Raw genomic sequence first — 19,471 nt, forward strand, 5'->3', positions numbered from 1 at the left:
GCATACAAAAAACCTATTCTGAATAAAACTTTGTCTTAAAGGTGCCACTGGACTCCTACTTTGTTCTACTGCTTCAGACCAACATGGCTGCCAACCAGGATCTATGAAAAGATCCTGTTACAAGAAATTTGCCAGCATAAGAGTGGAGCCTCCTTCTCCTTTAATTGTGTAATCATCTTGCCTGCATGGAAAACAGTGGTGCTCCATTGCTTTCCACCCATAAAAAGGTTTCTGGTGACTCTAGAATGGGGGAAATGAAGGACACATAACTATTTTGAGAAAGAAAGAGGGAATTGTGCCTTGGATAATCCAGCATTCCTTCTCTTGTCCCATTAGTGCTTTTCCTAGTGTTAGGACAAAAACAAAACTGTTCTTAATAAAATACCCATACCAAATGAATGCAGGAAACAGGGCTTAATAAAGGTCAGTTCAGCAACAGTGTTCAATAGGCCCCTATGAAGAAAGGTTGAAACACTTGGGACTCTTTAGCTTGCAGAAACGTCGACTGCGGGGTGACATGATAGAGGTTTACAAGATAATGCATGGGATGGAGAAAGTAGAGAAAGAAGTACTTTTCTCCCTTTCTCACAATACAAGAACTCGTGGGCATTCGATGAAATTGCTGAGCAGACAGGTTAAAACGGATGAAAGGAAGTACTTCTTCACCCAAAGGGTGATTAACATGTGGAATTCACTGCCACAGGAGGTGGTGGTGGCCACAAGCATAGCCACCTTCAAGAGGGGTTTAGATAAAAATATGGAGCAGAGGTCCATCAGTGGCTATTAGCCACAGTGTGTGTATATATATATATAAAAATTTTGCCACTGTGTGACACAGAGTGTTGGACTGGATGGGCCATTGGCCTGATCTAACATGGCTTCTCTTATGTTCTTATTAGGTCCATCAGTGGCTATTAGCCACAGTGTATTGTTGGAACTGTCTGGGGCAGTGATGCTCTGTACGCTTGGTGCTTGGGTGGGGCAACAGTGGGAGGGCTTCTAGTGTTCTGGTCCCACTGATGGACTTCCTGATGGCACCTGGGTTTTTTGGCCACTGTGTGACACAGAGTGTTGGACTGGATAGGCCATTGGCCTGATCCAACATGGCTTCTCTTATGTTCTTATCACAGGATCACAAATGATTTGCATCTCTAAACATCCTCCTAGAAGGGTTTTCTTCTTCCACAATATGGCAATCCTCTTAGAGCTGGCTATGGGAAAAGAATAACACCCAAATAAAAAACAATCAATTGTGGCAGGGGGAGAGAGTAGCACATCTGGCAATGTTTTCTCAAATCTAGAACAGGTATTTCATTGTGATTGCACGCTTTTCATGGAACCTCCTTCCCACTTGTGTCACAAACTAAGAATCTGGAGTCCGGATTTGAAAACTCCCTGTAATTACTTTGCCATTAGATGTTTAAGCTAAGCAAAAGGAGCCCTTAGGCTGCGATCACACACATACATACACACATGACAATGCACTTTCAATCCACTTGCCAACTAGAGTTTACTGTGTAACCTGGCAAAATCCTGTTGGAAAGTGGATTGAAAGTGCATTATTTAGTTTGTGTGATCACAGTCTTAATCAACAAAAGGCATTGGGCACATCAGGACTGCTTCTGTTTGAAATTGTCTGTCCCTCCCTGTTGCGTTACCTGAAGCTAACCAAATGTCTATTTACATTGCTTCTAGTCCACTTTTCTCACCAAGACTCAAGGTTGGTTACACAGTGTGAGTCAACACAATCAACAGGATGTGACATTCAGGAGGTAATGAAATAGGATTTGGGGTTGTAGTCTAAAAAGAAATACTGAAGCAAAGCATAACTGTTAACATTACATTAAATGATGCAAAATTACACAACAGGATCCAACCCAGAGCAAACTATGCACAGTAATACTGACCTCAGTAATACAGATAAAACTACAATAATTTATCCAAGTAACCTTGTGAAGTCTTTGTACAGAGCTACTCAATTCCATGAGTAGAAAAGCCCCAAAATAATTCAGTTTTGCATAGTTTGTACAAACCTGGGAGAGTAGGCGCCTTCCTGACCTCTGCAGGCAGGTCATTTCACTAGGTGGGGGACATAACAGAGAAGGCCTGAACATGGGTAAGCTGTTGATTTTGCCTATTTGCAGGTTGGCACTTGCATGGATGTAGTGGTGGAGCATAGGGGGTGAGGCAGTTTCACAGATATGAGGGTCCAAGGCCATGAAAGGTGAGCAAATAAAACTGAATGTCTTTCTACTACTGCCATTAGATTGTCTCATAGCATAATTAACATGCTGGTCAGATCTGAATGTACCACTTTCCTTAGAAGGCAAATCAAGTAGTTAACCTGCCCTGTTTTAAATGCATAAATAAGCATGTTATGTTGCCCGTTTATCAAAAGCCAAACAGCTGAACTAGTGTTCATAAAAACCTAGTATTCAAATGCTTAATTCAAATGTTTTTGCCTTCAGATATTGATACATCTGAAAGCAGGCTCAGCCTACTGGCTATAATATATAGAATTACATTTTCCCCATCTTCAAGTATATCCTTATATAAGGAAACATGAATGCCTGTAATATCTGAAAGCCATATTAATGTCTGCTTCTGTATGTAACAGCTGCCTGGCTTATAGCCTGTATAGACTAAATATGGCAGAGGACATTACGTAACTGAAAAGAAGTGCTGAGCCTGTGACTATTAAAGATTGACTGATGTATCATAGCATGAGCTAGTGTGATTCAGCAGACAGAGAATTAGAAGTGAATCTAGACAGCTTAGGTTCAAAGACCCTCCATCTACTTTATGGAACGGAACATCTCTCTGCTTCAATTCCTCATCCGTAAAACAGAATAGTTCCTTGAGGGCTATGTCACAAGGAAAAGTTCAAAATGTTTTGAAAGTTATAAAGAACAGTTTAAAGAGTAAATTACTCCATAATCTATATATACAAAGACAAGTCTCCTGACCTACAAATCAAGCTCCAGCCAAACCCCCGGACCTAGAAACTTGAAATTTGGGGAGAACATTCCTTTCATGATGTCCGCAGCCACTAAGAAAGGATTTTAAGACATTTGCCCACTAAAGGGGTGGAATCCCCATAAGGATACAGTGTGGCTTGGAGGCTGCTGCCTCTTCCCCTGCTCACAGACAGTTACAGCAAATGGTCTTTTGTTTAACCCCCCTGATTGGACGTCACCCCCAACATTCTAAAGCTCACTAGGCTTGCCAATCTTCCTGTGGAGCCTGACTGCTCTGAGTTACAAGACAAGTCCCCTGACCTTCAAATCAAGCCCCAACCAAAACCCCTGGACCTAGAGATTTGAAATTTGGGGAGAACATTCCTTTCATTATGTAGACAGCCACTAAGAAAGGATTTTAAGGAATTCACCAGCTAAGGGAGTAAAAAGGAGTAAAATCTGCTTCCCCATAAGGATATATTGTGGCTTGGAGGCTGCTGCCTCTTCTCCTGCCCACAAAGACAGTTAGCGCAAAAGGTCATTTGCATAAACTGCCTGATTGGACGTCACCCCCAACATTCTAAAGCTCATTAGGTTTGCCAATCTTCCTGTGGAGCCTGGCTGGTCTGAGTTAGTTATATGAAACTTCTGACAATATTCCATACCTCATCCACCCACCCCCAAAACAGTTGGAACACAGCGGTCATTTGCATATGCGGCCTGATGGGTCCTCTCACATTCTAAACAGTATGCATTTTCTATATTGGAGTCATTGAATGTGCCTTGCGGTAAAATGCACCTCCCAGTCATCCTCTAAAAATTCAGTAGGGATTTTACATAAAAGCCAGTATGGAAACTGAGCTTTCAAATGATCAGGGGAAAATGGTGCAGGAACCTTTCAAGGGCCCATTTGGAAGTGAACCTCTCACATGAACATGCCAAATGTCCACCACACCACTGCTCCCTCAGGCCAACTCCCCAATACACCTCTCACAGCCATCACCTCTTACTGCTGTCAAGAAAACTCCTGGCAGAGGTGGTGTAAAATATCTAGTTGTGTAAGATACACCAATGCTTCAAGGAGGAAGCAACTTAGAGATGCAGCAAAGAAATTTGCAAATAGTACTTATATACCGTAGCAAACCATGGATATCAAGCTAGTGGATAATAAAACAGAAGGGATTATAAACTGCAGAGGACCTACATGCTCACCTTGTGCTGACCCTTTGGGTTAGAACTATAGGTAAATATAACCATTTACCAAACAGCGATTTACTGCTATGTGCATGTAGCTATTTGGTAAACTAACTGCCTGTGAAGTGCTGAGTGGTAGAGAGCGTTTCCCATTCTCCTGGAATTCTGAGTGCACAGACATGTGCACAACCTGGGATTAGTAGCTATCTGGTTTCTCAGATCAGCATCTAAGACTCCCCACACACCATTTGAGTGATGGCATGTTATAGTCTTTAGCTGAAAGCCTTATCCCTGTTGCTGCTTGTCTTTCAGCTAGTATTGAAGACTTTGCTACTGAGTCCTCTTTGAGCTCAGTATAGCATCCTTCTCCTTATGTCTGTAAATTTAGTTTAGTCTTCTAATTTAACTAGTCTTCACGTTAACTCCTTGGTGTTTTGTATTGTTATTTTAGTCACTTTGATAATCCCCAAAAGGCACGAGAGAAGTTTTATCAGAACAAAATAAAGATTCTGTAAGATGCTATAGGTGACTTGCACACCAGTAACATCTTGATAATTCAATTTCATAGATTCTCAAAGTGCAGATAAGGATAATTTCCACCTTCAGATCAGACAGGTGCATCTAAATACATATGGACATTAAAGTCATAAAGTATCTTGTCAGCTTGTTGTGTATCCTGAACATACAAGGAACATTAGCGCTCTCTGAAAAGAGTACTGTAAAATAATTAGTGTGGATAAATCAGCGTGTATTGTTAAATTGCCCTGACCAACATAGTCCAGGGTAGCCCAATCTCATCTGATCTTGGAAGCTAAGCAGCGTCAGCCCTGGCTTGTACTTGGATGGAAGATCTCCACCAAAGTTCAGGGTTGCTATGCAGAGGCAGGCAACGGCAAACCACCTCTGAACATTTTTGCCTTGAAAATCTACAAGGTTGCCACAAATCGGCTGCAACTTGACAGCACTTTCCAAAACCATTGTTAAATTCCATATTTACAGTTACTTGCAGAGATGCATAAAGAACACCTTCAGCAGAATACTACTTACTGCTCTAGAGACCAAAAGGAACTTTCTGGCTTAGGGTTTAAAAAAAAGTTTTAAAAACACAACTATCCTTTTCTTCAACATCAGATAACCTGCAAGTTATGGTTCTCAAAAATGAAAAGTTGCCTTAAATAGAAGCTACCCTTGATTCCTGTTAAAGCCTGTCAGGGGAGGGTGGAATATAAATTTGATAAATAAAAATAAAATAAAGATTGTATTTCACTTTACTTTCAAGATTGCTGTTAATCATTAATCCAATTTTTCTCCTTACAGGGGAGATATTGTCTTTCACTTTTGGAATATGGACTGCCATAATTTTGTTTGCCAGTTCTATGATGGTAGCAAAAAAAAAATCCAACTTAAGTTCTCAGAGCACCATCTATAGGCCAAGCACATAAAGGCTGTAGACAATAATGCAAGGGGGGTTTTTTGCCATTAAGTCAGACCCAACTTATAGTGCCCCATAGGGTTTTCAAGATGACACATTCTGAGATGGTTTGCCATTACCCGTGTCTGGGCAGATACCTTGGTATTTCTTGGTGGTCTCCATCCAAATATTGACCAGGGCTAACCATAAGGAAGGCTGAACGCAGAATAGATGCTTTTGAGTTGTGATGCTGGAGAAGACTCTTGAGTCTCTTGGACTGCAACAAGTTCAAATCAGTCAGTCCTAAGGGAAATTAACCCTGACTGTTCCCTGGAAGGTCAGAAGCTGAAATACTCTGGCCACCAAATGAGAAGGGAGCACTCATTGGAGAAGACCCTGATACTAGGAAAGACAGAAGGCAAAAGAAGGGGAAGGCAAAAGATGAGACAGCTGGACAGCGCTACTGATGTAACTAACATGAATTTGAATGGACTTCGGAAGATGGTGGAAGACAGGAGGGCCTAGCGTGTCTTGGTCCATGGGGTCACAAAGAGTCGGACTCGACTGTGTGACTGAACAACAAAAAACCCTGCTTAACTTCTGATGATCTGATGAGAGCAGGCTAGCCTGGGCTATCCAGTTAAGGTTTAAGACACAATAAATGACAGCAATGATGATCATTTACCATTTACAGGAAGAGGATAATGCATTCAGGCCTATATGCTTTGTACTCATTTAATGCTATAGTGCATGTCTGATGGAGTTACAAACTAGTTTTCTATTCACCTGTGTGCATCTTGAAGGTCCACCACTGAATGCCAAGCAGGAAGCTGCTCATTGGACTCCAAGCCTGTGGTACAACACATCAAGGGTACTTTTACCCTGTCCCCCAAAAGCATCTGGGAGAGTAGCCCTTTTCACATGCTTGATTTTTTTAATGCATTGCGTTAAGTCATTCTCATGTTGCATTAAACTCATGTGCAGCTGAACATGTGATTTAAACCCCACATTTATTCAGCTACTGGTCCTTGGTTTCATTTGCAAAGTGAATGTTTATTAGCTCTCTCTTAGATACAGATGTACACACATACACTGCAATGCAAAGAGAGTTAATAAGAGATTTGGGTCTGGACATGCAACTCTTAATTTTAATTAGGTGTTCAGCTCTCTTAGCACTAGAAGTTCTGGTGCTATCCTGGCAATTCTCCTTGGGTGACTAGCATTTTAACAAATGAAATGCAAGCACAGGACAAATGATATCATTCTGTTCCTATATTCAGGTGGGTAGCTGTGTTGGTCTGAAACAGCAGAACAAAGTTTGAGTCCAGTGGCACCTTTAAGTCCAGTTTTATTCAAGGTATATGCTTTCATGTGCATGCACATTTCTTCAGATACAAAAGCTTATACCTTGAATAAAACTTTATTGGTCTTAAAGATGCCACTGGACTCAAACTTTATCTCTGTTCCTGTTCCAGAATACATTCCATCAGTTCTCTTCAAGATCCCAGCAATGTTTGAAATATAGACTGGAATGCTTCTTGTAAGTTTTAATTCCTGTTGTGTGCCACTGTGATTGCTTTCAGCTCAATTAAATGCCTCAGCAAAGGAGTTCAAGGTCAAAAAGATAGGTGGCTTGGACACTTGCAGATGGAAAGGGAACATAATTCAGGAAGAGGAGGTGGCACCATACTGATCTGCCATTATCACTACCAAGACAGATCCTGCCACTACAATAGGCTGGCCCCCTTGCCAATCACAAAAAAAAGCAAAACTGGGCCCCACAGAGGCAGTGACTTTACACACACAAAGGATTGCAGGAAAATGCCTTTGTAAATTAACAAAAAAAATACCCCAGGGACACAGAATGTTGAGAACTGAATTTCAGGTAAAAGGAAAAGAACTTACTGAACTCTAGAGGGGGAGAATTTGTCTCCTCCCCCCCCCCATGTTATTGTAGGAGTAAAGGTTGAAGGATCAGGCTAAGAACCTGGGAGAAACCAGGTTCAATTCTCTGCTTAAGCTTATGAACCTCTTTGGGTGCTCAGGAACTATCCTATACTTTCTCTTAACCTAACCTACCTCACAGGGCTGTTGTGGGATAAAAAGGAAGCAAGGAGAACCATATACACACCTTGGAGGAAGAGTAGGATAAAAATAGAATAGATTCTCCTAAATCCATACAATTCTATTAAACTGTTTTCAGTCTTTAGAGGAGCAAATTACAGATCCATAACCGTTTACAGTCAGCTTTACCGAAGTGTTCAAATGCTTATCTCAAGTTGTAAACAGTTCTAGATTGCAGCAGCTCTTGAGAATTTATAATTTTTAAAAAAGTTATTTAGCAGAACAGCAAAGAATGTGAACAATTATAAGGTTAAGTGAAACAATATATACATTTTTATTAACAAGGGCATCCTCACTGTGATTGAACAAAGCAGTGGGAAGTACAAGGACTGGACAGAATACACAACTTTATCGTTTTAACAAAAAATATTGGCATATGAGACTTATATACAGTTGTATTTCCATACAGTAACAATGCTACCATATTTTATACACAGACTTAAGAGGTAACATTTTGAAAAGAGAACGTGGATCATAAAGAAGTCAAAAATACTGCCCCGTCTAAAAATATCGAATCTAAAAAGGATCAAGGTATCCATCATTGCCTGAACACTTTCTATCCATTTTCTAACACTTTCTATCTTTGCTGAAAACCATACATGAAATATCAAAAATATATTGATGAGTCTATCACTAATCATGAATGCTTATATTTACATTAAGTTACCAAACTCATCACCAAATGCTTTATTTACAAATCTCTATTTGCCCTTTGTGAAAGTCATTAAAAGTTTAAAAACCACAGAAATGCCTGTTAGAAACAATGCATTCCAAAACCAAATTATACTTGTTTACAATTTCGACCATGTGAAAATAAATGTATTTAAAAGCCTATTTGAATACAAGTACTTTCGCAATTTTTTTTTAATTCCAATATGAAGTGTAAATTTTCATCAAGATTTTAGGCTGCCGATCCTCTTTTCAGCAATGCTGCAAGACAAAACTGATTCAATCAATTAGGAATTAACTCCTATTAAGTCTATTAGATTTTGAGTACTGTTGAAATTTAAATGTGTTACCATATCCTTGTGTCTTACAGATATCATAATGTTTTAAATGTGATCTTTAATGATCTACATTTCAACAGAGATTATACACAGGTATTTGCAAATTAAATGCCTGCTGTACTGTACAACTTGTGCAGTTTGTAAGCTGCCATAACACTGCAGTAGGGATTCCTCACTAGCAAAAAAAAGTAGTACACACAAACAAGAAAGCAAGCAAAGAGATTCTGTAGAATAGGCAAACAATGAATATCAAGGTATGTGCCAAAAGGAATGGCAGATGATGGTATCAGAGGAAGACAGATGCACTGATAGAAAATTTTAGTCTGTTAGAAATGAGACATAATGAGAAACTGTGAAAACCTATTGCAAGTCCAGTAGGCAGCCACAGAACAGTATGAGATTCCATACCTTTTTACTAGATGGGTATTTTGTAACAAACACAGTGGTTGAAGAGTCTACTAATTTATTCAGATTCTATTCAAACTCCATGTCAAAACTCACCTCATGAGAGACAGTTTCCCAAAATAACGCCTCCTTAGAGACCTATATTTTACAGTCCCAGGGTGTGAACTACTACAAGATTAGCTATGCTTGACCTAGAAGTTTAGACCTACATTGCAGTTCTGGAGGCTGACTGGTGTACCTCTAAAGGTGAAATTAAGGAGTCAGCATTGTACACAATGAAAACAAAACAGGATAGAAATGCATTACTGAGCAAATGGATTACTTTCTTCCCAGTTCCATTTTTATCACTTAAATCAGCAAGAAAGATGATGCAAGGTGGTGAGAAAATTTAATTTAATATGATGCAGAACATGACATTTTACAGAAGAATGTCAGTTTATAATAAATATTAGCTTCATGGTAAATCTTAATGCCACAGTACAGTAGAATTAAACTCGTATTTTCAAATTATTACTGGAATAGGTTTCATGTTTACCATTTTTCATGAAGGTATGAGAATAAAACTATTTCATCCTCCTATACCAACCAGTTCAGAATTGGTTGTAGCATAGTTAATTTAGGGTTCTTCATGAAGAAACCTTGCAAAGGAAGATAGAGCTCCCCAATGTACATTGTATTATGTATGTTATTTTGTTAGCTTGCTTGGTGGCCCTTATGTGGACAAAAAGGCAGGGTATGAATTTTGTAAAATAAAGATACATATCATACTACTTGTGTATTTCTTCTCTGTAAGCTGCCCCAGAGATATAAAAAAGAGCAGATGGTCCTACCTACCCTGATCAAGAAAAGGGTGGAACAGAGTAACTTCTATAGGAACCCCCCCCCAAAAAAAGAACTCTACAGCATGTTTGACTACCTATTCTAAACAAATGCTTGATAAACTTGCTATCTGATGCCCATTTGCAGCAATGTAAAGAGTACGGGAAGCACAGAAAACACTGTAACCTACCTACATAATAAATCCATGTACAATGCACTACAGACTAGTGCATATGGATCTAAATGTTCCAGCTCAAGGGAGAGAGCCAAACATGAACATAGGGGGGAAATTCCAGGCTAACAAGCTGAACAGAACCTTATGTCTATTGCAGCTTTGGACAAAAAGTTGCAGCTGCAGGAAACACAGCTGCAAAAGATCACATTAGAGGAAAAAAATTTACCCTGTCAATATGAAATACAAATGCAGCGCATAAAGATTAATACCACCCCCCCCATACACACACAGCTGGTACAATTCAAGTAGATGATGCTACTGTGAAAGGACCCGAGTTAATACAATTTATGAGAAAATAGAAACCAAGTGTAGTCAAACCAACAGTCATACCCAGGGTACCCCTAAATATGACTGCTAGAAGCACAAAATGAATGACAGGTGATTTCCTTGACCACTGTCAAAACAGGGTGTTGGGTTTCAATGGTGTTTGGTCCATTTCTTCACCAGAAGTTAAGTTATTCAAGAGGAAGTCTCAGCTTTTCCTTTTGACAGGAACAGAGCATGTTGTCTTCTACTACTGATTAGCTTCCTTCAAGATTTTTATCTAGTTACTGCTCTGTCGCTGGACTTTTGGCCCAATGCTCTGTGTTTCTTCTTCTGGATTTGGGCGTTTTCCTGTGCAAACTCCAGTACCAAGGGATGTTCTTCCTACAAATTCAAACCAAACATCCACTTTTAAGAAACTAATTTTTATACAAGTGAAATTATGTGTATTACAGATGATTTATTCCACTTTTTTTTTACTCAGAAGAGAATCCAAAGCAGCTTACAACAAAAATAAACTGTGATCAGTTGAAGAGATAATTAAAACAAACATTAAAAGCTGCAAGTAAACACACAGAGAAAGACGTTAAAGTGCTTAATTGGAAAAAAACAACAATATGCAGAATATGGCTGCAGAAGTAATATAGAAACAATCAGAAAAACCTCTTAAGGACACCATAAGAAGACTACTCTAATGAAACATACCTTGCTGGAATAAGTGTGTTTTTTGACTGTCCCCATGGGCGTAATGCAAAATACCACTCCCTTGAGTGTAACCTGTTAAAAGAAACATTTGAACAACGTTTGAATGCATAACCAGAAGGAAAGCAACAAAAAATTCTAGAAGCAACTCTAGAAACATTTTTGACTATATAAACAATTTAAAGCATTCTTCCTCAAATCTTAAGGTATCTAGTGCCATCTCTGAAGTTTAAACTCTTAAGGTTGTAATCAGTGGTCTGGGTTCTCCAGAAAAACCAAAATTCAAACTATCTAGTGCCCTAAATACAGTATGACCTGATTTAGCATGTTTGTTTTTATTAATGTTCAGTGAACTTATGTTAATTTTAAGGCCCAACTGCAATAAATACTTGAATTAAAACTAATGAACTAAATGTTATACTAAAATTCAAAGCTTTATGTGGGAATTATTTTTTACTAGGAATAATACTTATAAAATTTAAAGACAATATAGCATGAACCTCCCCTACACTGGTCTTTTCCTTAACTTTGAGCAAAGGCATTGAAAACTGCTGACATATTGATTTTAATACACCTAACTGTGAATGATACTATCCATTGACACCTTACCACAATTACAATTTCCCTTCTACCATCTAAAATAGTGGATTACAATTCTCCTTCAATCATATGAATGAAGATACAATCAAAGATTTTAAATTTGGCTTTGATTTGACCTGCGTAAGTGGAATTCATAATTTGAATATTTATTTTATTTATATACCACCCTTGTCCTCAATGGGGATCCAAAACAACTTACATCATTTCCCTTTTCTCCGATCTATCTCCACAACAACCCTGTCGGGTAGGCTAGGCTGAGACTATGTGATTGGACCAAAGTGGCCCAGCAAACTGCCATGCCAGAGTGGGGATTTGAACCTTGGTATCCCAGATCCTAGCCCAACTAACCACTATCACTCTAATCAATATACTACACTGGCTCTCACTTGGATTATTTTATGTGTTTATGTTTTTATCTCCAGCCCATCCTCCCTCATTTAAAAATCAAAAAAAATATACAAATATTTTCTCACAGTTACAGTGATAATTGATTGAAAACTTTAAGAGCAAATTTGAAACTACCAAGCTTGTCCATTGTATTGCCAATGTTATCCATTCATGGTAATTAAATTTACTGAAACAGTGAACCTAGGGAATGGAAAATTTTCCATGGAATAGTAAAGCACTGAAAAATGTTTTGCCCAGTGTGCCCAATCCAATATTTTTATTAACAAAGTCTAAACATATTTGTATGGAAATTAACTGTGCCCATAATGTGTACACAAAATTATGGGATCATGGTGTGGTGGACAAGGTCTGTGTCAGCTGGTGGGCCCTGGCTCTGCCAACCCCTCCTGGGATTCTGACCTGAAGGGGCTGTTCCACTCAATTGCCTTAGGGTATTGCTGCCACCACTGTCCCTGTGTTGGGTTCTAGTTAGGCGGGACAGCCTTCTAACCTCCCTCCTGTGTCACAAGGAAGCCGCCTTGGGACTTTCCAGGGGACTCTGGGGCTCCCCTGGAGACCTCACAACTATCCATTTGCCACTTTTCTCCACTGTAAGGATTTCCTGACCCACTCTTAGCATTTCCAAGTGGTTGGGGAAACTATCCCATACAGAGGGGCTTCACTCTTTTAACAAAAGATTTATTTAACACTGACAACTATTTACAGGCATATTACAAGTGAACAGAAGAAACCAAAGCAAACAAAAATGCTCCATTTATCTCCCTGTTTTAAACTTATGCCCTAACTAGATGGTATGCAGGGCGGACACCTTACTTAGATATTCTTGGGTAAGCTGGTCACACATATCCTGAAGATGGCCACTGGCTCTGTCCCAGGGTAAGTATCAACTGATAATTATCTCAACTGCCCTCTTCCCACCCAAAACTCACTAATATAAACAGCTGTTCCCATCCAGGAGGTTCTCCTTCCTGCAGCATTCTGGGGCAAATCTCTTCTAATCTCTGATGGACTTCCTGTCATCTCTAGGGAGTTGCCCTCATATCACTGGTTACAGACAGGACGGGGGAAAGAGGAGGAGGCTAAGCCAAGGCCTACCTCAAATTTGATAGTTATCATTCATTTCCCAGTTAAACACACACAAAATGGCATTTCTCTACACTTGATATTGATCTTTCCTTTTTTAGTTTACATACTCATATGATATTCATGGCTTTATCTTGGTTCTCACAGTAGAGGCCAGGGCAAACAACTGTTGGTTGCAGGAGAGTTCCTACGACAATGTTTAAGAATCCCCACACACAGAGAAGCAAGTGCTAGTTAATGCATTTATGCAATTACAATAGGGAGGCTCCCACTGACCATGTCCAACTGGAATACTCCCAAGCATTACTAAAACTAGAACAGAAACTTGTGTTTTGAAAATGAAAGGTCAGTGACATTTTTGCTTTCCAGCCATCCTACCTTGCTGTTGAGTTCCACTTGTTCCTGTATGAGATTCTCCTAGGGCACATGTTTGAATATTCCCTGTATGGCCTTCACTTGTTCCCATCTGAGATCCTAGAGGAGAAAGTCAACACACAACATCGCTTGTTTGTGGAAAGAAGAATTGCCGGCAAAAGCTTCCTTTCAGTAGTTCATTTGCTTAGTATTCCTATCCCCTGTCATGCAGAAGCACCAGCACGCACAAAATAAAATTAATTCTAATTTGGATAGCAGATAATTTATGTTCCATCCAAAATGAAATTAATGAACTTCAGCTCCAGCTCTTTAGTTCTAATGTGTCAAAGCTTGATCTCATCTCTGTTCAAACAGTACTTTGGCATGAAATGGTGATCCCAGTTCTACCCTTGGAAATGACTTGTAAAACTCTCCCCTTGGTTTATGGTAATATAGAAAGATTTTCCTTTTATCCTTTAAGGATGTGTACACAACTATAACATTTAAATATAACATTTACATGTTATTTTTCAAGAGACACAATTTCAAAGTATTTATAACCTTAGTCACAATAGTCTTATGGCAGGGCTAACCAAACCTATCGTGCAGCACCCAGTTCCTAAGTGTGCATAGCATCAGGACCTCAGTCAGCTTCTGAGTGCTGACACATAGGTAGGCACCTATTTCCACCATGTGTGAAGCAGGAAAGGAGGGGAAAATAGGCAGGCTTGCAAGCTCTTCTCCACCACCACAGAGGTCACCCAAACACCTAGAGTGGGGAAAGAGAGCACAAGAGCCAAGGGAGAAAAGAAAAGTGAGCATGTAGGGGAGGGAAATTGCTGGATGAGCTACTGAGTCCAATATTAAGAGTTTTAATAAAAATGTGTGTGTGATATTTGTTCATGTATTGTGGCTCTCAAACATTTGACATTTATTCTTTGCGGCTCTTACATTAAGCAAGTTTGGTCACTCCTAGCCTATAGTATAGTAAACCTATCAATCAGGGCATGTGTGAACTTAAAAAAAAAAATATCTCATTCTGTGTTGAATATGAGCTCCAGCAAATACATGTCAATGACTCTAGGTTTTAAGCAAACATTGCATTTCTTTTCCCCTCTTGGATTGCACATTTCACTACCACGCATTCTGAACATGGTGTCTTTTTGCCCTTTATGCTGTTTCCCTGGATTTGCTGACCCCAAGGAACAAAATGGGGCCCCAGTGAGCTGCAGCAGGAACAGGGAATCAGTGAAAATCACCAACCTCTCTTTTAAAAAGCCTAGATGTTCTTAAGTTCTCTGAACTGCCTGAATACAGACCAGTAATAAATATTCCCTGTAGACAAGTCAGAGGTAAGGGTTTTTTTTTTTTAAAAAAGACTGATGTTATGAACACCCATACCTTAGAAGGAAATTTATAATTCTTTATATGCTAAAATATTACAAATAGTGTTTATTACACCACCACAGCACAGCTCAATAAGGTAGATTTGGTGATTTTCTTCAACAGATATTGCTATTTTGCATTTTCCTTCTGACATTTACAAAGGCAGGCATAACTTACCACTTGCACTGGTACAACCAGGGAGGTTCTCCCCAGGCGAATATCCCATTAGGCCACCGTTCCCATTTCCATTCCCATTAGAAGGCACTGATGCAAGAAGGCCTAACAAACAAAACAGCCGAAAATGCATTAGCACCACAGTAGAGAGCAAACTTGCTAATGTTTAATATACCCATTTCCATTGATTTTCCTTTCAGTAAACAAAAGTGTCTGTCTTTAGTAACACAGGATTCTGCCTTTTTAAAAGATAAATTTGCTGACTTTTTCATTTCTGAAAACATGGTATAGTAGAAATACAAATGAGCTCATTATGATTAACTAAAATAAAATTACTGTACCTTTCTTTAAATTTATTTTTCAGCTTTAGTACTTTAAAATGTAAAAACAAGTATAAAATTAACACCCCAAATCATAAAGAATAAAGTTGTGTTCAACTATACCATGTTACAATGATGCCATATTGTAAGACTTTGCAGCAAGATACAGATCTGGTTGCTGTGACATGTGCTAGCATTAAGTCAGGCTGCTGAGTTTCCTGATTACTGTCTTCATTATCCTGACTCAAGTGTCCCACTAAGTTTATTGCAAAACACAAAACTGATACAATGCTTGGACCTAAAGTAACTGTAGAATATGGATAGGATAGCAAACAGAATGCTAAAGAGTACCAAACACTGATATCTGGAAAGTTAATAGTGTAATCCTATGCAGAATAACTCCAGTTTAAACTCATTGATTTCAAGTATCTTAGACTGAATTAACTCTGCACAGGATTGCATTGCAAGTCAGTCCTACAGTGGAAGTACAACAGATTTCCTCACCATATTGACATGTAGTCTTTCTTTGTAGACAACAGATGACAGCCTTTCAAAGTAGGCAATCTGAACTGGACAAGTGGAAGTATCCCTTTATCCCCAGTGATGACAACTAAAATATGGGAATGCAATACAGAGTGCCTCCCTTTATCACATCATATCCTTGTTTTGGGATTTAAAAAATCACTCAGAGCCTACAGATGAATAAAAAATATATGTATGGAAGACGAAGTGCTTTGCATACCACTCTACAGGAGGTTCTTGAGTTGGCCAGTCACATCCCACTCAAGAGCATGCAAAGGTAGTTCCCTGTACAAGCATGGTAGTGACTAGCTTATGTACTGACTTGCCATACAAAGAATTAAACTTGAAAAATGACCTTTAGAACAACATGTCAACAATGGGCCAAGAAAAATCAGCCCTTCTTTCCTACCTTTCGCCTACAGCCAGTCAAGCCTGCTACAGATTAGTCCTAACACTTTGATAGTATCCAGGTCCTATGGCTATAGGTAGGCTGTCCTGTAAGGGAAAAAAAGTATTTCCAAATCACACATACCCAATCCTCTGTATCGTGACAGTTGTTGATAGATTTGTTTCATTCTTTCAATGTTCAGGCGACTTGCCTCTGCATGATTTACCATTGGCTTAGGATAATTCATGCCTATCATACATTTTGCAGCTTTCTGGACACCCTCAGGGGCATTCCAAGGATCATATATGTATTTTGCAGGAAACCCTCGGAGAACAGGTAAATAGCGCCTTCCAGAAAAAAAAGTACAAGTTTAAATTAGAGTCTTATATAGTACAGCTTGATAAACCCAGTGTTTAGTTTGGTTGATATTCAACAACAATGCTTAACCTGATATAGTCTCCATTGGGATCAGTTCTTCTACCGAAACCCACGGGACAGTAGCAGTGGAAAAATTGCTGGAAGAAGGAGCTACAGGATAGCCACATCCAACTGCCTGCATTTACACTCCAGTCAGCATCCAGCAGAAGTTCTTCAAACACCTGGGGGGGAAGGGGAGAGAGACATTATGTAAATCTGAACATGGTTATTTTCAATAAACCACTTTTAGAAGATGTTTAGTTTTCAAAGCATTTGTAAGAGGCCATGCTAACTGCTAAGCTATGTACTGGCAGTACTAATAAATATATTGATCAAGTAAACAAGGTATATATGAGGATTACATGCAGCAAAATGCCTTCAGGTCTTGTACAGGCTGCCATAAATGTATAGATGTAAATTTGTGGGCAGATCTGCATCTGTTCAAGGCACATATTAAGACAACTCTTAACAGTCGAAGATTCACAGCTCAGTTCTTTGCGTGATAAGATCTCAGGGCAGGCCCCGCTGTTGCCAAAGCCAATTCAAAGGATCAAAACACCCACAGTATCATCCCACTTACTTATTATTTATCTATTCACTCTGCCTTTCTCCTCAATGGGGATTTCTCCTCAATGAGATTTGGCTACAGTGATCCATGCAATGGTCACTTCCAGGCTGGATTACTGTAACTCGCTCTACGCTGGCTTGCCCCTGAAACTGATCCGGAAACTGCAGCGGGTGCAGAACAGGGCAGCTCGCCTGCTGACTGCATCACCTATATCGGTGAGCATACGGCTGGTGCTCCGCAACCTGCACTGGCTGCCTATAGAGTACCGGATCTGTTTCAAGGTGTTAGTTTTGACTTTTAAAGCCTTACGCAGTCTGGGACCAACATACCTATGGGACCATCTCCTTCCATATACGCCCCGGAGGTCGCTTCATTCGGCCTCCCAGGATCTTCTGACAGTCCTCAGCCCAAGGGATGCCCGTCTTGCCTCTACCAGGGCCAGCACTTTCTTGGTCCTGGCCCCGACAGTGGAATCAGCTCCCAATAGAGATCCGGGCCGTACCTGGCCTACTGGCTTTCTGTAGGGCCTGTAAAACTGAGCTGTTCCGCCAGGTCTTTGGATGAGGCAGTGGGCATCCATCTATTAGATCGGTTGGCCTCTCCCTACGCCATTACGGCCCACTGCATCACTGTATTGTGGAGCTATACCATCTTGCCCATATCACCTTGCTGAACTAACTCACTGCACTTACTGATTGTTGAATTGTTTTTATTATGATTTTGTTCTGATTTTAATTTAAATTGTTGTACTCCACTCTGAGCCCCCTAAAAGGGGGAAGGGGCGGAATAGAAATAAACTAATAATAATAATAACTTGAAGTGACTTCCACATTGTTCTCTTCTCATTCATTTTATCCTAATAGTAACCCTATGAGGTACTTTTGCTGAGTGTGTGTGACTGGTCCAAGGTCACCCAGGAAGTTTCCATGGGTCTCCTAGAACCTAATCTGACACTCCAGCCATTATACCACACTGGTTTTCCATTGATATGCTTTTCATTCACAAATTTAAGTAGGGAAATTCATACAGGAAAAGACTGGATGACATGTAATCATATCAGCTCTCCACTAGATGCTGCTACTTAACAAAAATTGCAAGAGTTATATAACAATAAATGTGTCACATTTATGGCTGTTGTGACAAGAGACTAAAATTTTACTCCACATGCGCAATGTACAATACAAGGCTACATATTGAAAAGATGGCCAATCACCACATCATACAACATACAGGATCATGTACAGAAAGATCTGCACCACAGGTGGTCACAATCAGAACTAAGGTGCATAACAAAAAAGTTGTTTAAAGGCATTTAAAATGTCTATGAGATACCAGTTCAAATCTAAAATAGTGACACCAGAAATTCACCAACTGAAAAATGTACCTTCATTCCTTCTTCCCAACTAATCCACAGATCACCTCGAGTCAAGAAACATGCCACAGCATGTCTGGCCAAATGGTGGATCCAACCTTCCTGACGAAGCTGAGTCATAATAGCATCTATCCAAGGAAACCCTGTTCTGCCTTCGGCCCATTTTGCCAAAGCCTCAGGATTCTTGTCCCATGGAATCTGTACACATATGGGATTGCCTTCCATTTTGTCAAAGCGTGGATTATTAGTGGCTGCCGTGTAGAAGAATTCACGCCACAATAGCTGGCCATAGAGAGACAGAGGAGGAGAGCTGTTTTTCTTTACCTGAAAATCCAAGCATATGAGAAATAGTTAAATAAGATGGGGATCTGAACCTACAGCAGAGTTATTAATCATCATACAAAAGTATAACAGTCAAGTAAGGTCATTCATACCTTTTTGTACAAGTCTGTTAACTTGAAATAAAAGAGGCGACAAGACAAGCAGCCAAACCGTAGATAGGGACTAAGGCCTGTAGGACTTGCAAGGAGAGAATTTGCATTCATTCGTGGCCTTTCAAAGTTTGCTACCCAAGCCTTAAAGAGAAAACCAAAAACACTGTCAAAAATTCTACTTAATTTTTTTTACTTCACCAAGAGCAGTTGAATATATACCCTCACCAGAAACTAAAAACCCCCATCAGTTTCAATATTCTACCTGTGGATTCTGACCGGTAACATTGGCTCTCCCATATCAAAGATTTTTGTGACTAGTGTGAGCTC

General features: G+C 39.7%; 1 protein-coding gene across 1 annotated transcript in view; it reads right to left on the reverse strand.

Moving 5' to 3' along the window:
- Positions 1 to 7,936: 7,936 nt before the first annotated feature.
- CRY1 (cryptochrome circadian regulator 1) overlaps positions 7,937 to 19,471 on the reverse strand; it is a 54,109-nt gene continuing 42,574 nt past the window's right edge. The window contains exons 6-13 of the mRNA XM_060245560.1: positions 19,145 to 19,285; positions 18,723 to 19,034; positions 16,801 to 16,952; positions 16,498 to 16,700; positions 15,127 to 15,228; positions 13,588 to 13,683; positions 11,122 to 11,193; positions 7,937 to 10,800 (exon numbers count right to left, since the gene is read on the reverse strand). Coding sequence (XP_060101543.1) covers positions 10,697 to 10,800; positions 11,122 to 11,193; positions 13,588 to 13,683; positions 15,127 to 15,228; positions 16,498 to 16,700; positions 16,801 to 16,952; positions 18,723 to 19,034; positions 19,145 to 19,285 — 1,182 coding nt within the window. The 3' untranslated portion in view covers positions 7,937 to 10,696. The remainder of the gene's footprint in view (positions 10,801 to 11,121; positions 11,194 to 13,587; positions 13,684 to 15,126; positions 15,229 to 16,497; positions 16,701 to 16,800; positions 16,953 to 18,722; positions 19,035 to 19,144; positions 19,286 to 19,471) is intronic.

This window comes from Heteronotia binoei, chromosome 8, assembly GCF_032191835.1.
Source record: "Heteronotia binoei isolate CCM8104 ecotype False Entrance Well chromosome 8, APGP_CSIRO_Hbin_v1, whole genome shotgun sequence".
NCBI lineage: Eukaryota > Metazoa > Chordata > Lepidosauria > Squamata > Gekkonidae > Heteronotia > Heteronotia binoei.